Source organism: Ursus maritimus, unplaced genomic scaffold, assembly GCF_017311325.1.
Source record: "Ursus maritimus isolate PB19 unplaced genomic scaffold, ASM1731132v1 scaffold_7, whole genome shotgun sequence".
NCBI lineage: Eukaryota > Metazoa > Chordata > Mammalia > Carnivora > Ursidae > Ursus > Ursus maritimus.
In genome coordinates, this window is record NW_024426885.1 from 18,975,242 (window position 1) to 18,996,467 (window position 21,226).

General features: G+C 33.6%; 1 protein-coding gene and 1 long non-coding RNA gene across 3 annotated transcripts in view; one reads left to right on the top strand and one right to left on the bottom strand.

Moving 5' to 3' along the window:
* The window catches only part of LOC103657032, a 69,040-nt gene that overhangs the window by 44,680 nt on the left and 3,134 nt on the right, over positions 1-21,226 (top strand). The window contains exon 3 of the long non-coding RNA XR_005833226.1: positions 218-372. This is a non-coding gene — a long non-coding RNA (uncharacterized LOC103657032). The remainder of the gene's footprint in view (positions 1-217; positions 373-21,226) is intronic.
* Positions 1-21,226, bottom strand: part of SHOC2 (SHOC2 leucine rich repeat scaffold protein) — a 91,785-nt gene that overhangs the window by 11,762 nt on the left and 58,797 nt on the right. For both annotated transcript variants that reach the window (XM_008684451.2, XM_040624311.1), the window contains exons 3-4: positions 14,249-14,386; positions 3,186-3,316 (exon numbers count right to left, since the gene is read on the bottom strand). In XM_008684451.2, coding sequence (XP_008682673.1) covers positions 3,186-3,316; positions 14,249-14,386 — 269 coding nt within the window. The remainder of the gene's footprint in view (positions 1-3,185; positions 3,317-14,248; positions 14,387-21,226) is intronic.

Here is a 21,226-nt window from a genome sequence, read left to right on the forward strand (position 1 = left end):
TAAAATAATTCTGAGCCCTGGCTCTATCTTTCAGTGGCTTGTGACTTTGGGCAAATTATTTCTCCAAACCTTATTTTATTCATTTGTAAAATGATGATGCCTTACTTTGTAAACTGTAGTGAAGACATTTTAAAGAGATAAAATATGTAAATAGCTTTACAACCTCTAGCATATAATAAATGCTTAAATTTTAAGTCCCTTCTCTTTAAATTTAAAGAAAAGAAGAAATACTGGAATAACTGGAAAAGCAGGAAGGAGACTGACAGTGAGGTAGATTCTGAAGGATGAAAAAAATTTAAATACTCAGAGAAGTAGAAGAAACATTTTGGATTGAAGTAAAGGCCCAAACAGGGAGGAAACAAGCTGTGTGAGGTATGTATGTGTGTATATTTGAAATAATGTTCAAATATCAGCTGTATACCAGGAGGAAACTGAAGACTTAGTACTTGAGATGTCAGTTGATTTTAAGACCAGCTGAAAGAATGAAATAACTATGTAACTGAAGGTATAATTATATGGTGAACTGAAACTTGTTCTTTATGCTGAACGTTAAGAAGCTTTCAACATTTGTCTACTGATGTACACAGATAAAAGGAAGAGCTCAGGTAAGAGTGGTGAGAACACTTTGCATGGCAGTCAATTCAGGAAAAATGCTTACATCCTACTTTACTGAAAGTACATGAAGTTTTGAGTCTCATGGCAAAAATGTTACTTTTATTATTCTTACAGCTGACTAACTTTACTGATGTTCTTCTTTGAAAAAACCTGAAGATACCTGAAAAGGGGCAACAAGAAGGCAACTCTCCAACCTTTCATTCTTAGGGCATATAATGAAGCTATGCAGTTGCTTATCGACACCTTAAAGTCAGATGTATCTGGATCCCCATCTTAGGTCTTCCACTTACCAGTCAGTTATGTGACCTTTGGTGAATTAGACAATCAATATATTTCTCAGAATACTCCCAGAAAAATATTTAAGGCACAAATTGGCCAAAAACGTAACTTCTCTTAAGTCTTATTACCCTTCCTATTGGATAATATCCTAATAATTAGTATAATGGTAGCGAAGATTTAAATGGGATAATCCATGTAAAGTTCCTAGCCTTACACCTTGAGCATATGTGCTTGAATTTATTAAATTCCTTTTCCTTATGTGTTTGTCTACATTAAAACTAGTCCAATTTCAGATAGTCATCAAATGGAAAAGTATATAGTCATTTTGCCAGCTGATTTCAGCAGTAACCCCAACTGAAAACCACTTTCCTGACTGTGCATATCTAACTCAGCTTCAATGTCTAGTAAGTGCTGTCTACTGGATTTTATTGTTTTCCTTATTGTGCTTATTATAAATGCAGATAATTACATATTTGCATTAGGAATATGCTGCTTCCAAAGCACACAGACTTCTTTTAAATAAGACTTAATCCTTTCCCAGATTTGGACAGGGCCAATCAAGGGCTTCCACCATAGCTTCTCTACCTGAAAATAGGCCAGGTTAAATACATGCACATGGGCGCACACATACATACATATACACATACACTGCTTCCACAGCCAGATTAAAGAGAGCAGTCTTCTTTATTTTCTTTTATCAAAAATAAATCTTGACTAATTCCAGTCACAAAATATTATATGTGAAACTAATTAGCACAATGTCTGTATCCTAAGAGGTACCCAATAATTATTAGTTTCCCTTCACTGCTAATGAAAGTGGATATAAAAAATAAGTTTTAAATTTTCTCACTTCTTAAAATTTAATATACACCCAGTCTTTATATTTAGCCTTACTGACACTGTAAAAGCAGTCAATTTTACTTAAGCTCACAAATCACATCCTAAAAAAATCCCAACAGGGTCTAATTATTGTGCTAATTACTTTTAGAAAAGGAGATGACATTAAACAATAGAATCCCACCCATTTTTACCATTCTAAATTACCACTAGCAAACAAAGACAAAAATCCAGACAGTCTAGTTGTCAGGGCTAGCTCTATAATCTGCGGATTCTATTCCTTATCCCATTTAAACTGCAAGTGAGATACTGTCATAGCAGTTTTAGTGAACTGGTCCATCCTAGAAACTACAATCCTGAAAAACTGATTTTTGCACTCTGATCAAAAGGTTTTCTAAAAACTCAAACACCCAGAATAACAGAAGCAAAATTAAAAGGTACTTTTTTCTGTATCCCTTAGAAACAAATCAATTAAATACATTTATTTTATAAACAATTGCTATAAGCCTATAGCTTCATATACTCAAGTTGTTCTTTATAAATCATAGTATAGATCTAAAAACATTTGCCCAAAGCACCCTTATTTAATTCAAATACGCACACACACACACAGAAAAACTAGAAATAAAGGGCCACTTATAGAAAACATTTTTAATTATTAGAAAAAAAGACTTTTTGCAAAGTTCAATCAATAAGTCCACAATTCCATTCTTTTATTTGTTAGAATACTACAATAAGACATAAAGCTTGAATAACTATAAGCAAACACACAAGTTGTGGGTATGCTAAAATAATAATATGTAGCCAAAGAATAAAATAAAAGAGTACTACATTCTGCCCAATTAATCTCTAAGCAAAATAAGTGAAAATATTTTTTCATAGAACAAAACCCAAATTAAAAATAATGTGTTATGAAATAACAAATTTGTGACTGGTATATGCTAAATAGGCTTTAATATTATTGTATAAGGAGGGTAATAATTTGGGTCATGGAAGTGTTACAGCTAATATTAACATGATTAATAAATAGTATGTTCTATGTAGCTCATTTTTTTCCTCGATCATCTTCCTATATCACTTTTTTAAATAACTGAACTGGGTGGGATAATTGAGCTTTAAAACCAACCATACAACTTTTCCTTAATAGCTGTTACTGTCAGTTCCAAAATGATGTGAAAAAGATTTACATGATGCTCACATGGGAATGTAGCACACTGATTTCTCACCTTGATTTCTCCCTTCTATATATAAAAAAAAGAAAAAATTAGTATGTTCCTATAATCATGCCTATTCTTTCTTCTTTGGAGTATTTATCTTAGTGTTGGCTAAATGTCCATAGCATACTCATTATTTTTTTTATTAGTATTACGTTATGTTATGCTAGCATACTCATTATTTAAACAATCTTGATAATCAAATTATTCACCCAGCTGTAAAGATTTACCACCTCTCACCTCTGGTAGAGCAGAAATGTTATTGTTTTCTAAATTTAGCTCTTCGAGAGCACTGCATTTTGCCAGTGATCTGGGTATTGCTGACAGTCTGTTGTATCTCAAACCAAGACGACTTAAACTGGACAGGTTTCCTGTGAATACCAAAAAAAAGGAATTTTTAAAATCTGATAAACGTGTTAATTTCTTTTCTGACTTCAAATTACAACTGCTGGTAACACATATTTAGATGGGCCAGGTTTAAATGTCAAATGTAATGTAGCCAGCCTCTAGTTTTAAATTAAACAGTATTATCAGAGTTAAAAATTACAGAAGTAGATGCCTGTGTCACACTTAACTTTTTGGAGACAAATATTTTGATGTCTTTCAACTTTCACCATCTTTCTGAAGTGTGCCCATTTCTTTCTTTTTGCTTTGACCATTTTCCAGAAAGTTGCTGAATAACTTTCTTTCTTAGATTAACACCACTACAATACTTACAGAAAACATTTATTAACTTATGGCGCAAATTAAGCCTTGAAACCCTAGGAGGGCAGTCACTATGCCTCATAATACAATCTAGTTATCATTCATCTGCATCTTTCCCTCTTGCTGAAGAAATCAGTGATTAAAGTTACAAGAAATCACTAAATAGAGCTAAATTTTACTCTTTACCTCTTTAAGACAAAAATTCATCAGTGATAATGAAAATATTCTGATACTTAAATACAGTAAGTATAGCCAACTATAATGCAGAAAAACTCAGCAAACATTTCAATTCCTGTAGGAACTGTAATTGGAACTATTCCAGAGGTATGCTATTCTCATTTACATTACTTTCTTATAATAGCATCTGGAAACTGGGCCAAGAATTTGCTGGTTCTGTTTCAGTAAGATTCTAATAGGCAGAAAACTGAATTCAAAAGCAACAATAAAAACTATCACTTAGCAAAGACAAGTTAATTTTGTGTTTAAAATGCTTTCTAGGGGCGCCTGGGTGGCTCAGTTGTTAAGCGTCTGCCTTCGGCTCAGGGCGTGATCCCAGAGTCCTGGGATCAAGTCCCACATCAGGCTCCTCCGCTGGAAGCCTGCTTCTTCCTCTCCCACTTCCCCTGCTTGTGTTCCCTCTCTCGCTGGCTGTCTCTGTCAAATAAATAAATAAAATCTTTTAAAAAAAATTAAAAAATAAATAAAATGCTTTTCTAAATTAACGAAGGATGCTTCACTGAATCTTTCCAATGACATTCTGGGAAGGTGTGTCAATTGGGGGGGGGCCAGGGAACAAACTGAGGACTGGATGACTTTCCAAAGCCCCAAAGAATTTAGAGATTAGAAATAAGGGCAAGAATATTGTTATCACTGTACCATGACATTGAATATGATACAAATGTTTCTTAAAAGTTGGGTTCGCAGAAAATAAAATTATCTGCTTTGTGATGAAATGTTAATTACAGTCATATTTGCAGGGGCAAAAAAATGGGGACAACCTATTTATTCAAGAATATATGAAGAATTATTTAAACTGGAGACACCATAGTGTCACAGAGAATTTTATGTTATCTATGTGACTCGGGGCAAGTTACTTAACTGAGTCTATTTCCTCATCCATAAAGTGGGGATAACACCAAATACTTGACAGGATTGCTCTAAGGGTTAAATACAATGTGTGTAAGATATGTAGCACAATGACTAATACATATGTTCAAAATATGATTTTATTCTATAGTATATGCCTGTATTCTACTATATTCTATACCTATAAAAATTATGTTACAAAAAATTTTAAGATGGGACTTTATGATGTTAAGTGAAAAAGATAAGAAAAATTATGTACTTTGTATGATCTCAACAATGTAAAACAAAACAAGTAGAAAAGAATGGAAAGAAAACATCAAACCTAACAGTTATCTGCATGGCAGAATAATGGAAGATTAATTTTTTCTATGAACTTGCCTTTTCCTCATTTTCTATAGCTTTGTCATTTAAAAACATTTTGATAAAGAAAAAGTCTGCAATGCTAAAGTCATTTTAATTTTAAAAACTGCAATATCTTTATACCATTCTTTTTTTGAATGAATATTTTACATCATGGAGACATTTTTATACTAGTGTAGAGGTAAGACGTTGGACACTTCACATTGTGAGGCTCATCTTCTCCATAAAGTGTAGATATGAGCTAAATTATGGAAAAAACAAAGCATGGTGGTTTGAATTCTTAAATAGGCACCCTGATTAAAAAAAAAGAGAGATGAAAAAACACCTAAGTAGCGGCAATAAGAGCCATCTGAGAGTAAATAAGCATGGACTTCAGTATAAGATAATGTGAAGAGACTTATCAAAGCTACCACCTAGTTAATGGCAAAACTAGAATCAAACTCAGCTGGCTCCTTCTAACAATCATTCTTCAAGATATTCACTGACCGCACTCCACAGTTAGCTTGCCGCCTCTTGACACAGAAGCGTATGTTCATTCTTACTCCCATGCTGTTTGTCTATACTGTTGTGCTCATGGAAAGCATTTTTATTCCATACTGAGTCCAACACACTTGTTCATGAAGCTTTCCCTGGCCATTCTATCAAGACCTCACTGATCTCCCTGTAAATTGGGACTACGACTGCATATTGTTTTCACTATAAGATGGCATTTAATTATACTTGTTTTTATGCTGTCAGTCATTTCATGGGTTAGTTACCTCCACCCAACAGACTGAAAACCCTTTAAGTACGAAACCTTATATATTTCTATCTCCCCAAAGAATATGTTTCAGTGCTAAGCCCACAGCAGGCATTCATTCATATTTTCCTAATTAACTGCAGATGATAAAGCATTTTACTGTTTGTCCTCCTCTCCATTAGGAACAAAACGTAAAATCTTTTTTTTTTTATTAATAATGATTTTTTATTATATTATGTTAGTCACCATACAGTACATCCCCGGTTTTCGATGTAAGGCTCGATGATTCATTAGTTGTGTATAACACCCAGTGCACCATGCAATATGTGCCCTCCTTACTACCCATCACCGGTCTATCCCATTCCCCCACCCCCCTCCCCTCTGTAGCCCTCAGTTTCAAAACGTAAAATCTTAAAACTACGTAAGATGCTTTTCTTTGACCCATTTTCATTTTAAAACAGAGAGGGAGGGAAGAAATCAGTATTTTATCCTTTGCCTATCCCATGCCCACTGTAGCTACAAGGCCGGTAACAGTGGAATTTTCCTACAAGCAGTGATAATGTCTGATTTTAAAGAACTTCAAAAATCTTCTGGTAAAATTTTAATTTGCTGTATGAAGTTGAAGACAGAAAAGGCAGTTGACCTTAGAGGGGGGAAAAACGGAAGACAGACCATTCCTTTCTCTTCTTCATACCATACTGCTTCCCCTATGGAAGAAGTGTAATAAAATGGCTGAAGCATTTACCAAGGAGTCTCTGAAATCTGCCAGAAGAGTAAAGCACAAAGACCCCATATTCTTGCTCCATCAGCTGACATCCCTCATTCAATCACTGTTTAGAGCACAGCAGTACACAAATACAATATTTAAAACATTTTTTATTCTCATCAAAACCTAAAAGCTTTCTCTAATAACAAAGATTAGTGTAATAAATTCTAAATGCTTATCAAAAGCCCAATAAATAGAACCAGATTCCTGCAATTTCTCTTCTAAAAGCACAGTAACTCTTGAATTTCTTACTTTTAAAATCGGAATAGGTTTCTAGAATTTAAAAATTATAAAATGAAAATAATGTAATGAAACTGTCACATGACTTATCTAGTACCAAAATTAGTGGTTATTTAAACAAAAACAGTACCTCCAACGTTCCTAAACTTTTTCTTTTTCCCTTTTTTTTTTGGTGTGGTAGAAAATGAACTTTAAAAAATGTAATCTATGAGAATATGCTATCCTAATGAGAAACTCACGTGTGCAAAGCTCTTATCACTTTACTGAAAGCATGGCATGTTCAGTCATCCACATTTTGCCAAAATCCATGACTCTCAGCAAAACAAAAGAGGTGAAAAAAAATTAAGGATGAAATATCAAAATTCTTGGGGCGCCTGTGTGGCTCAGTTGTTAAGCGTCTGCCTTCGGCTCAGGGCGTGATCCCAGAGTCCTGGGATCGAGACCCACATCAGGCTCCTTCCCTGGGAGCCCGCTTCTTCCTCCCCCACTCCCCCTGCCTGTGTTCCCTCTCTCGCTGGCTGTCTGTCAAATAAATAAAATCTTTAAAAAAAAAAAAATCAAAATTCTCTAAGTGCGAGAAAAAAACTGGACATCAGAAGTCTGACATTTACTATGATTCACCCCCTGTAGTGATTTCAACTCCAGCCTTTTTCAGTGATTGGTTTTACCACAAACTAAACTGCAATCTAGAAATCAAGCCATGGCTTGCTTTAATGTTGAGCCATTGTGACTAAGAAATAAAATCAATGTTGCTGAGCTGCTGTGTATAAATGTAGGCTGATCACTGCCAATCACTGGCATTTAGCTTTTAAGTGCTTAACTTTGACTGTAAGTTGTTCTGTGCTCTGCTCTGACAGCTTGCTTTCTTATGCTGTCAGATTTTTAAATTATAGCAACATCAAATGGCTATGAATTAAAATTAGATGCTTTCAATTTCAGCAAATATAATCAGCATCTTTAGGTTAATTCAGTAGAACTTTTGAGTAAAACTCTAACTCAAATGATCTTAATCTTATTTTAACAAAGTAGCAAAAAACAAAAACACACACACAAAAACACCCAGTAGAAAAGGCACAGAGTTCTAACAATGAAAATAATGTCAAAGGTACTTTTTTTCCCAAAAACACTGAACCAAAAAACTGAAAGCAAACTGAAAAGCAACCGATATAAAAATTCTTAAACGTCAAAACCCAAAAGAGAACGCCATCACTAAAAAGAAAACTAGTAAAGTTGTTACATGAAGGTACACTGTAATTACCTAAAACCTAATTACTAAAACTCTACTTGTTGATATAACCATAATTACTGCAACATTTCTTCAGAGCCCAGTGCAACAAAAGACCTCTGTGAATTGTTCTGTGCTCCAGCCTTGAAGGCAAGGTCTTGTTGCATATTTTTATCTCATTTGAGAAGAAACAGATTTCTTCAGAGCCCAGTGCAACAAAAGACCTCTGTGAATTGTTCTGTGCTCCAGCCTTGAAGGCAAGGTCTTGTTGCATATTTTTCTTTATCTCATTTGAGAAGAAACAGAAAATAAAACATTTGTTCCTACTTGAGACCTCTTACCCACCCACCCCCCAGTTTCATAAAATCACCAGAAATCACAGCAGGCTTTATAACATATCAAGTTCATAGTCTGAAACAAAATGCTGTAATGAAGCTTAATATTTTCTTTAGTTCATAACTGATGCTTGAATTAGAAAATATTTACATGGAAGAGAATACAGTTTTATTCAACAGGGTAGATTAATGGTTAAGTCAGAGAAACTATAAATATGTTTTGAAGTACTCTCTCACTTAACTACAACCAGCTGTCCCCTCCCTACTTCCTTCTGCCTCTTCTCCACATCCTGTGAGCTGTCAGTGATCCTAGCACTGCTCAGCCTGGATGTAAATGGCAGTGATTACTGCCAAGGAGTGAGAAACTACTCTAGGAGTGTTCATGTTAAATAAAGAAAGGGGTAAAAACATCTCGGTCTACTTATAAGAAAAAAGAAAAGGCAAGGAAATAAAGTGATTTTTGGAAAACTTGATTGTCAGGTGACAGTTAAAAGATCTCATTTCAATTCTGAGTTTAGAGCAAGTTTCTTTAGTCCAGCGAAAGGAGAGTAGGGCAGCTCCTGCAGGACTTACATCAACTGTGCAGGATAGGTGTGGATTTTTTTTTTTTTAAGTTATACTGTTTAAGAAGTAGAATAGAAAAAAACAGGAAAAGTATCAGGAGAACTATATTCCAGTAAAGTTTACCACTAAATGTTTTGGGTGAATTTCTCTTCTCTGATAAATAAGAGGGAGAATCTCAAAGGTCGATCAATCAAAGACTGTTGCGATATGTAATAGACCAAGGCCCAAATGTTTGAATTTCTCACCAACTCTCAACCTTCTGCTATACAATCAAAATACTGGGGACGAGAGAGATGGAAAAGGCAAAAGAATTTTTAATATACATGATGTATAATAAATGACAGTATTATAAAAATTTCAATAAATATTACTTACTTCACCATTATTTGGATTAACAGCTATATAAATACTCCCATTTGTTGACAACTATCAAAGCATGTAAAAATAAAATATTTATAAGTTTCTTATTGTTAATGTTTCAGTTCTCATTGATTTCCAATACATACTTGTAATCTGATCATGAAGAATGTCTAGAAGCAAGGCACTTACGTTATTCTGAGATAACATCTTAACCACAACAGATTAAAAATGAAGTCAAATGTTTTCATATTAATAAACATGCTTAAAATACAGTAATTCTGACAGAGGAGAGATATATAAAACTAAGAAAGCCAGGAGAAAGAAGGATACATGGAGAAGTCACCTTTAGTCAGAGGAAGTGAATCCAAAAGACTGTGACCCCAGACCTAGTAAATGGAAGATTTTTATCATCTACCACCACCTATACTTCCTTGTTTGCCAGGGTACAATACAAGTATGTATTGTACTCTAATTTCAAGTACGTATTGTACTCTAATTTTATCCCCCTTTCACTGTTATTTGACATAACACAGATACAGACACATGCATAAAATATTAAACAAAATACTGATGGACTACTTGAGAGAAAGAACAGTGCTGACTGACGACCATGCCCTATAGATACCCACTTGATCAGCTGAAATGGTGGAGGAAATTATGTGGGTATTTAGGAGAAAGAGTCCTAAGCAGAGACCAAGAAGTATAAAGGCCCTGAGACTAGGACTTGCCTGATATGCTTAAGGAGCAATAAAGTGCTTAGTATCTATAATATCCTAAGAAATACAGAGTGACTAAGCATTGGTGAGAGGGATAAGAATATTAACTTTATAATATTTCAAACATCTTTTAATTTTGGTTCCCATCTGATTTGCAGTAAACAACCTTTATTTTTCTTTCTAAAACTGAGCAACTGTGCTTTTATGTGCTTTTTAAATGTCATATAAGAAAAGATTATGCATTATTCTTTTCTCCTTTACTGTTGCAAATAGTTGGTTATTCAAAATAAGCAAACTTAGACATATCTTGCAATGTAAGAACATACAACACAAAGTATGTCTATTTAATTCATGAAAAGTATATAAACTATATAAAACTATCAAAAATTAAGCCTATATGTTTATTGGCTCAGAGTATCCCAGGGAAGTGTACTCTGAAAAATCAACACTGAGAAATATAATAGAGTTCTTGCATTTCAGAAATAAAGGAAAGTACTCTGGGTGACCAGGCAAAAAGATTGTCACTTACAATGGGAAAAAATTAGACTGGCCTCATACTTCTGGTATATTCAATGCCAGAAGATAGTACAACTATCTTTTAGTTCTACTAAGACATTCAAGGAAACAAAGCTGGATCCAATGATTTTTATATCCATCCAAACTGTTCAAGTATAAAGGTTACAAACACTTTATAACTAGGGAACTATTATTTATGAACCATTTCTGAGAAAACTACTGTAAGATTGACTTGAGCCAACCAAGAGATGACTGGGGCAACTATGACAACAAAGACTGTTGATGAACATTAAGATGAAAAACAACTGGAGAGCAGCATAACAAGATATACCATAAATGTCACATGTCCTGACAGTGTATTTGACAAAAATTAGGAGAAAAAAATACACAAAAAAGGACAGGTAGTAGAATAAATTCAGATTGCCTCATCTATGTCACTCTACTCAACAAAAGAAAAATTAGAAAGTATTTTGAACAAAAGAAAAAGGAAAACAATGTATCGGGAATTGTGGAATGCTACTAAAGCAGTACCTAAGGGGAAATTTATAGCACTAAATGCACATATGAAATGAAATCTTCAATGTAAGAACATACAACACAAACTAAATATGTCAACATGTAACTCAAGAAAACTCAAGAAAAAACAAAAAACTCAGATTAATGACCTCAAGTTTCCACCACAAGAAATCAGAATAAAAAAACAAATAAAAGGAAATAATAAAGGTCAAAGTGGAAATCAATGAAATAAAAGAGAAATACAGAAAATGAGTAAAACTTAGAGATAATCAATAAAATTGATACAATTCTAACCAGATAGGAAAAAAAGAGAGAAGATCTAAGTTACAGCTAAGTTATTGATATCAGGAATGAGACAAGTGACATTATGATAAATTTTATAGATATCAAAATAATAAGGGAATATTATAAACAATTTTATGCCTATTAAATGTGACAAATGAAATGGACCCATTCCTTGAGAGACATAAATGATTAAGTTTGCTCAAGAATAAAGTGAGGGTTGCCAGGGTGGCACAGTCGGTTAAGCCTCCAACTCTTGGTTTCAGCTCAGGTCGTGATCTAAGGGTCGTGAGATAGTGCAGAGTCTACTTAAGACTCTCTCTCTCTCCCCCTTCTCTATCCCCCCTTCCCTCTCTCTAAAATAAATAAATCTTTAAAAAAATAAAATAGTGACAATCTAAATAGCTGTGTATCTATTAAAGAAATTGAAAAAAATTTTTAAAGATTTATTTATTTTAGGGAGATCACACAGGGAAAGGAGCAGAGAGAGAATCCTCAAGCAGACTTCCCACTGACACAGGGTTTGATCCCAGGACCCTGAGATCATGACCTGCTGCGAAATCCAGTCCGCTGCCCAACTGAGTAAGCCACCCAGGCGCCCCAAAATTGAAACTGTTTTTAAAAGCATTCCTATAAAGAAAAATCCTGGCCCTGGTGGCTTCACTGATGAATCTTACCACAAATTAAAGGAAGAAATAATGCCAATTTTATACAAACTATTCCCCAAACTGAAGAGTAGGGAACAATTTCCTACTTATTATATGTGGCCAGCATTACCCTGCAACTGAAACTAGACCAAGAACAGGTTTTATAACATTATATGTCACTGTATGGTGTATTCAAAGCAATTAAGTAAATCTTAATTTTTAAAACTTCTACCAGAATGTATCTTTTCCCATTATGTCTTCTTGGTAAGCAATGTCAATCATACTATCTGGGTTTTTGTCAAGTTCAGGGAAAGATTATAAAATTATATTTTATTTAATTTATTCATTTTATTACCTCTATTCTCTTTCTAGAACTTCTAGACTTTTCTCTCATGATTCTTCATCACTTATTTTGTATCCTTCTGTCTTTTTGTTCTAGATTCTAATGGGCTTCTTCCACTTATCCTACAAATCGCTATTTTGGTCTTTGGATGTCATTATATTACACAGTATTTCCCATTAAATTAAACTTTATATGGCAAAGATATTTCTAAGGAATGTATTCTTTATTTCTTTTTTGCACCAGTCTGATCACATTTTATAAACGTGTATGTATATAAAGATATGTAATACATATCTTTTCTATGCTATTTTTCTTCTAGGGTCACTTTTCTCTGCTCATCCTGGCTATTTCAATAGATTTAAAGATAGAAAAGCAAGAAATAATTGTGTTCAGTCTCTACTGATCCAGAAATCAGATTCTTTTATTTACACAGGAAATTCAGTAAAATTCTTAAGAATATAGTGGAATAATTCACTATATGATGTACACCATCTTGCCTTTCAGAAATAAATCTAATGCAGTTAACTAGTTAACTAGAATACTTAGTCTGTTGCCACTACAAATAGTAATGTGATATAAAGAATTGTGGGCCAACAATCAAGAAGATATAGGTTCTAATGGCTAGCTATTATATCTTAAAGAAGTCTCAGATTAGTTGTCCTGTAACCTAAAACAGTTTATTGTAACTTATTAAAAAATTCCTTAACATTGCTTCTGTTTCAAGTAATGGCAAACTAGCTAATTCAGACAAACCCTCCCACCGAAAACAGTTAAACACACTTCCAAACAAAAATCAGAGAGCTAACAAGATAATGACTGATTACAAGGCCAGAAACCAACTGGAAACCCAAGAAATAAGCAAAATAATGGAGAAAATTTTGTCCTAAGAGTGCTTCTCCTAACTGGAAGACGCAGCTGCTAAGGCATGTTTCTGCCAAGAGTTAAAATCTCCAACCAGCCAAGGGGTGGGGGGAGTCCAGAAATCAGTATCAACTGGGATACTACAGGGCTGCACCCTAGCACTAAGGGTAAACCAGAGGTAAAACAGCCCTTCAATCAGTCTACAGACTATCCTTCTGCGGGACCAGAAAAATTTCAAACCTTAGAACACAGATGAACTCAAGTGGTCCCTTAGGTACCTGACAGAAACAAATGAAAATCCTTCTGGAAAAAGATATCACCATCATAGGCCCCTTATGATATAGTAATAGAACCTCATGAATATTCATTACTGAAATTACAAAAATTAAATACAGGTGTAATTTTCCTAAATAAACATTACAGTATCCTTATAACACACCAGTAACTAAAAAGGTGTCCAACTTTTAAAAATTTCCTTTACTGTTTGTATACATTTATGGACATTTAAAAAGATAAATAAGATTGTGTAAATATAGAATATATCACAATAAGCACACTTCAACTTTTTGAGTCTGGCTAAGTCTTTGAAACACATTTTGTACTTCAAGACATCTCTTCTCTTAGTCCCTTCAACAGTAGAGATGAACAAGCTTTGAGCTATATTGCCCATGTGTTAAAGACTAAACAGCAGTGGTTTTATTTTTCAGTTTGTTTACTTTAGCAAAGAAGGGACCACACCCTATATAATAGAATGCAACATTCCAAAATGAGCAAAAACAGAAAATGCACCCATTCTGCAAATTAAGCAGAGTTACAATAAAATATATACTAAATATTCAATATTCCACTTTGTCTTCTTTATAATCCGATTGAACTCATTTCCTAAAACCTAATTATTCTCTTCACAAAGAAATGGAAATAAAAAGTTTTACTACTTTGACAATAGTGAATTTTAATCTTTTATCTTTTGTTATAGAAATGGATCAAAAAAAGTCTTTTTAATGTCCAAGTAGCTATAAATGACTATTAATATCATCCATACCTATAGTATCTGGGAGGTCTAGCAGTTCATTGTGCTGCAAGTCAAGGTTGGTTATCTGTGTGCAGTTTCCAATCTCCTTTGGGAGGTGTTCAAGTTGATTGTGAGCTACATCCAGCGTAATGAGGTTACATAATTCACCTGTAAAATTGACCAACATAAAAATTTAATAAGAATTATTAAAGAATATATTAAGTAATACCGAAAGAAAGAAAAAAACACCTTCATTCTCTATATCATAATTATATCTTTCTGGAAAATATAAAAGTCAAACACAAGATCTGACTACCAATATAAATGACCGCCTAATATTATATATATGTAGTTTAAAGTAACCAATTCAACCCCATTTATGTTTATATATTGCGTAAGTAGAGCTCACTAATTTTTTAACCAAATTCAACACGATAATATCAGATTCATCTTCCAATCTGACGGTCATCTTCTACCTCAAAAGTATATATAATCTCAAATAGGCATATGTTCTGATGTTATGTAAATATACAAAGTGAGATTTATAAATCAAAACTGCTTCTAGATTTTAATAGTACTCCACAAGGACAGAAAATAAGGTTTATTTCTCCTCATTCTAGTTGAAAGAGCTGTACTGGCAATTTAGATGATTCTTAGTGTTATTTTGCAACATTCTTCATTGCAGAATTCTTTATTTGAACATACAGTTCAAAAACTTTATAATTTGTAACAGCTACATTGGTTCTCTCATGACTTCCCTTTTTTTCTAAAGGCATTAATTATAAATACTGAATAAGTAAGATGAGCAAATAAAGTACATGAAACTGAAAAATGAGTCTAGGGCACATTATTAAGCCATATTATTATAAACACAGGCAACAAAGAGAAAATAGGTAAACTGAATTTCATCAAAATTAAAAACAATGTGCATCAAAGGACACTATCAAAAGAGTGAAAAGGCAACCCACAGAATAGGAGAGAATATTTGCAAATCCTGTATCTACTAAAGGATTAATATCCAAAACAAAAGGACATTTACAACTCAACAACAAGTCCCAAATTTATAAATGGTTAAAGAACTTTAATTGACATTTCTCCAAAAAATATACAAATGGCCAATAAATAGATGAAAAGATGCACGACATCACTAATCATGAGAAAAATCAAATCAAAACCACAATGAGATACCACTTCACACCCACTAGAATGGCTATATAATAAAAAAACAGAAAATAACAAATGTTGGCAAGGAGGCGGAGAAACTGGACCCTTGTACTTTACCACCCAGGTTCTTAGGATAAAGACAGAAGAAAAATCTCCTCCTGTTTTCCCCTAGGCATTGCATATTCAAACTGCGGAAAATCAAAGGCAAAGGGAAAATTTTTGGAAGAAGCTAGATGATAAAAGCACTTTACTTTTGGAGAACCAAGGATGAAAACCATATTATTTAGATTTCTCTTTAGAAAACCATGTAAGCAAAAAGAGAATCAATGAAATATTTAAAGTCTTGAAAGAAAAAAAACCCCACCAACCTAAAATTCTGTATCCAATGAAATTATCCTTCAAAGTAAAAGAAAAATAAAGATTGTCTCAGACAAACAAAAATTGAGGGAGTCTGTCACCAGTAGACCTGTCTTACAAGAATACTAAAAGAAGTTCTTCAAAAAAAGGGAGAATGATACAGATTAGAAACTTGCATCTATATAAAAGAAGAGCATTGGAGAAGAAATAAAGATAAAATATTTTCTTACTCTTAATTGACCTAACAGATACTGGTTTGTTCAAAGTATTAATAGCAACAATGTATTAGATGATTATAGATTAAGGATAAATGAAATGAATGACAGCAAAGTTATAAGAGACAATAGGGAAGAATTGGGAATATTCTGTTATAAGGTAACCACACTACCCACGAAGTGGTATAGCATTATTTGAAAGCGGACTTATAATTAGGTGTAAATGCACACCGTAAATTCCAGGAAGACCACACACACATACAAACAAAATTAAAAGAAGTATAAATCATACGCTAAGAAGAGAGAAAATGGAATAATATAAAATGCTCAATTAAAACCAGATAAAGGCAAAAAAATTATGAAAGACAAAAAGAAAGAACAAGTTCAGCTAATAGAAAACAGTTACAAATATAATTGATATTAATTCAACTAAATCAGTAAACACTGTTAATGTTAATAATTTAAATGCACCAAATAAAAGACAAGAGACTGTCAGAGAAGAAAGAAAGAAAAAAAAAGGATCCAACTGCATGTTGTTTTCAAAAAACTCACTTTAAATTACATAATGGTAAATGGAACAATCTTTAAAGTTTGTATACCTGCTTATCTCCTCTGTATCTAGTACAGTGCTTAGTACACAGCATCATGTTAACTTAAAGAATAAATGAAGATAACTGGGGAAGATAAAATTTGGATTCTAATGCTCTTCAAGCCAGAGGTAATAAAACATTTTTTGAATTTGCCATCATCTTTTCTAATAATACTTGAAACTGTTTTAGTTGCAATGAAAATAACTTCCACTACTCTAAAAGATACACAAGTCCAAAAGTGTACAGAGTCGAGGCAAGTAAATAAAACAAGCTGGAAGAAGACTATGACTAACGTTAGCCCATTTGGAATAGCTAGGATTCATATTGCAGGACTTTTCAACTTCAGTACTACGACATTTTGGACTGGATAATTCTTTGATATATGAGGCTATCCTGGGCATAAGCAGCACCCCTAGCCTTTACCCTTTAGATGCCAATAGCACCTCCCTAAGTTATAACAATCAAAACTGTCTCTAGACATTAACAAATGTCCTTTGTCGTAACACTGCCAAAATTGCCCTCAGTTGAGAATCACTGCTACATTGGAACAAGAAAGTTCAATACTACCATTTTTCAAACGAAGTTAGAAATCTAGATTTTCAAATAAAACCTCCTAATGCTTAAATGCTAACAACTAATTCTTAGGTTAAAACAGAACAAAACACATTTGTGGGCTTTTTTCAGTATTCAGGATGCCAGTTTGATACATCTGAACATAAAAACAAATTAGTTACTAACATTTTAGGAGAGAAATTTGCATATGACTAATATTAAAACTAAAAAGTTTTTAAAAAGCAGACTATAATCACCTAGACTCAATTAATTAAGTTAAACCTTTTTGATTTGTGTAAATCACCACATGGAAACCAGATTATTTTAAACATATATTCTCTCCAGGAAGTTATCCTCCAGCAATACAACTCTCTGCAAAGTCAGGAAATCATGGTAATACTGACACATTCAGAAGAGTGTCACCTAATAACACTAATACTTCTTTCTCACAATCTAGTAATCCCTAAATATTTTGAAAATGCTTAAAACTCAGGAAATGTGATTTAATTTTTTTTAACAACACACACACAAAAAAACCCATGATTTTAAAATCTGGCCTGTTAGTCCCTGAAATATAGTACGCTCACAACTAAATTATATATATATATTATTGGGAGTTAAATCTGAAAATTATTTTAGACTTTCCCCAAAATCCATGTATAAATTTTAAGCCCCATGAAGAACATTTTCAGAACTTTAAATTTTGTTCAGTCCAAAGAAAAAGTCTAATAAACTTCAGGGAAGTTTATCATTTACACATAGTTTCCATGAAAATCTAAAATATTTTCAAAACTAATCCAAAACTTCCTATTTAATGCAATTAACAAAACATTTTTAGTGTTGGAGGTAGGAGGAGTTTAAAATCTCTCTTCTTTAGAGTAACACTCGTAACTGCCCAAGCTCCTCTTGTTCATATTATAATAATTAGAAACATTTGCAAATTGTGAATATACGACAAATTCTAGACACTGTGCCAGGATAAGAGCCTAAGTTATAATCTGTAAGATATTTACATATTAAATATCTAAGCAGTTCATGAAATACTTATACACCATTTGCTATTTCTATACTCTGTCTAGCTACATAGTACTTTTAAACATGTTTCACCACATATGATTCAAATACGATTAAAAAAATATATATAAATCCAACCCAGATGATTCTCAAGGACAGTAACCAAGGTGTTAAAACTGACTTGCCTCTGACTGGGTTTAAGAGTGGTTTTTATTTCCTACTTTATACATTTGTATTTTATGATTTTTCATTTTTGTACATTTTTTAATTCAACGAGAAAAAAGGGAGATTCAAAGAGGTAAACAGTCTCTTCTACATTGTTCATGAAAGAGCATTTTCTGACCCATAATAGAAGTTTCCTGTCTGTGGAGCAGATGTATCTTTTAGGGAAAACGAATGCATCATGCTATCATATTGGTAACATCAGCCATTAATATTACACATCTTATGACTCATATTCCACACTAAGCCATCTTTTGATTTTAAATTTGACTTCCCACACACTTGCCTACAGAGAGAACATGGACTTCATTCATTTATACATTCTGCAAATGTTTACTAAACACCTACCATGTGCTAGACACTATTCTAGGGGACAAGGATACAGTAAGAGAAAAAAAAAAGATAAAATGCTTGCCTTCATAGAACTTATATTTTAATAAGGAAAAAACAAATTAACATATAATCAAGGTGAGGAAGTATTAAGAGCTATAAAAGAAAATAAAGCAAGATAAAAGTAAAAGAGTGTGATGAGGGAAGGAGATTGGAGGTGTTGATAATAAGTAAAAGGGAAAAATGCTGATGAAGCAGCATTTGCAAACAGACCTGTGCTTCAGGATTCTCTCTTCCTTTCCCTCTGACGCTCCCCTCACTCACACGTGCCCTCTCTCTCTCTCTCATTCTCTCTCTGGAATAAATAAATCTTAAAAAAAAAAAAAGAAAAGAAAAGAAAAGAAAAGAAAAGAGACCTAAATAATGGGAGAGGGAAGAAACGATGAGAATTCTGGGGGAAGAATGTTCCAGGCTGAGTGAAGAGCAAGCACAAAGACTATGAGGCAAGAGAGCAGTTCAAAATACAACAGAAAACCAATGTGGCTAAAATCATGATTAAGGGATCAGGTGGTAGGAGAAAAAATAGCCCTAGGTCAGATTCACCTATAGTATTGCAAGCTAAGGTAAAGAGTTCAGCTTTGACTAAGAAAGGAGTGGTAATTGTAATAACAGTGTTTTTTATTATTGTTTTTATAGCAGTTTTAGGTTTACAGGAAAACTGCACAGAAAGTACGGAGTTCCCATAGATGCTCTTCCCTGCACACAGTTTCCCCTATTAACATCTTCCATTAAGTGGTACATTGTTACAGTTGATAAATCAACACTGATACATTAATACTATTAGCTGAAAATTCATATTTTACATTAGCATTCACTCTTTGTGTTGTCTAGTTCCATGGGCCTTGATAAATATATAATATTGTGTACGCATCATTACAGGCATCATACAGAATAGTTTTAAGGAGGGGCGCCTGGGTGGCTTAGTCAGTTAAGCATCCAACTCTTGGTTTCAGTTCAGGTTATGATCTCATGGCTGCAGGATCAAGAACCCCATCAGGCTTTGTGCTCAGTGGAGTCTGGTTCAGATTTTCCCTCCCTCTCCCCCACTCTTTCTGTCAAATAAATAAAATCTTAAAAAAAAAGAAAGAATAGTTTAATTACCCTAAAAATCCCATGCTTCACCTACACATTCACCCCTCTTCCCCTGTCTCAGGGCCCCTAGCAACCACTGATCTTTTACTTTTGCCTTTGCCAGAATCATGTAAGATGTAGTAGCATTGTTCAGATTGGCTTCCTTCATTCAGCAATATGCATTTAAGGTTCCTCTATGTCATTCTGTGGCTAGATAGTTCGTTTATCACCGAACAATACTTCATTGTGTTGTGCCACAGTTTGTTTATCCATTCATTTATTGAATGACATCTTGGTTGCTTCCAATTTTTAACAATTATGAATAAAACTGCTAAAAACATTTTGTGTTCAGTTTTTTGTATGGACATAAGTTTTCAATTCACTTGGGTAAATAAGTAGGAGCATGATTGACGGATTGTAATGGTAAGACTATGTTTAGCTTTGAAAGAATTTGCCAACTGTCTTCCAAGTGTCTGTACCATTGTGCATTCTCACCAGTGACGAGTAAGAGTTTGCATCTATATTTGGTGTTGTCAGTGTTTCGGATTTTAGCCATTCTAACAGGTATGTAGCAATGGTGGTTATATTTTGAAAGTATAGCTTTACGGGATATAAGGGAACCTTTTGGAAAAGCAATAATAATGTGATAATGTTTGCCCTCAAAAAACAAAATCTATCCTGAAAAACTAAGATCTACATAAAAATATATAAGTAGAATGTTGTAAACATAAAGTAGGAGGTATATAGGGGAACCTGGGTGGCTCTTCAGTTAAGCATCTGACTCTTGATCTCAGCTCAGGTCTTGATCTCAAGGTCATGAGTTTGTGGAGCCTATCTAAAAAAAAAAGTAGGAGGTATATACACATACACAAAGTGATGGGTAGGGGACATCTGGCTGGCTCAGTCACTGGAGCATGCAACTCTTGATCTCAGGGCTGTGGGTTCAAGTCCCACGTTGGATGTACAGATTACTTAAAAATAAAAATCTTTAAAAAAAAAAAAAGTGATGGGTAAATGGAGAAGCAAGATTCTGGCTGGGTGGATTGGGAAAAGCCAGATTTTAAAAGATGGTCAGAAACTACACAGATACTTTAAAAAGAAGAAGAAGAAGCGATGTAAGGAAATTAGGCAAAAAAATCATGGGTTCCAATTCTTTTGTTAGGGATATATTCAACAGAAATGAGTCCATATAGCACTATTTGTATCTGCCCCAAATTACAAAGTACCAAGCAACAGAACGGATAAATAAATTGTGGCATATTCACACTATGAGATATTATGCAATAATAAGAATAAGCAATCTCTAACTACATACACTAATTATGATGAATAATGCCAAGAGGAAGAACTCAAACACAAAAACATACATAGATTATGGTTCCATTTATATAAAAACAAGGAAAATTAATATTTGTTCATAGAAGTCAGTATAC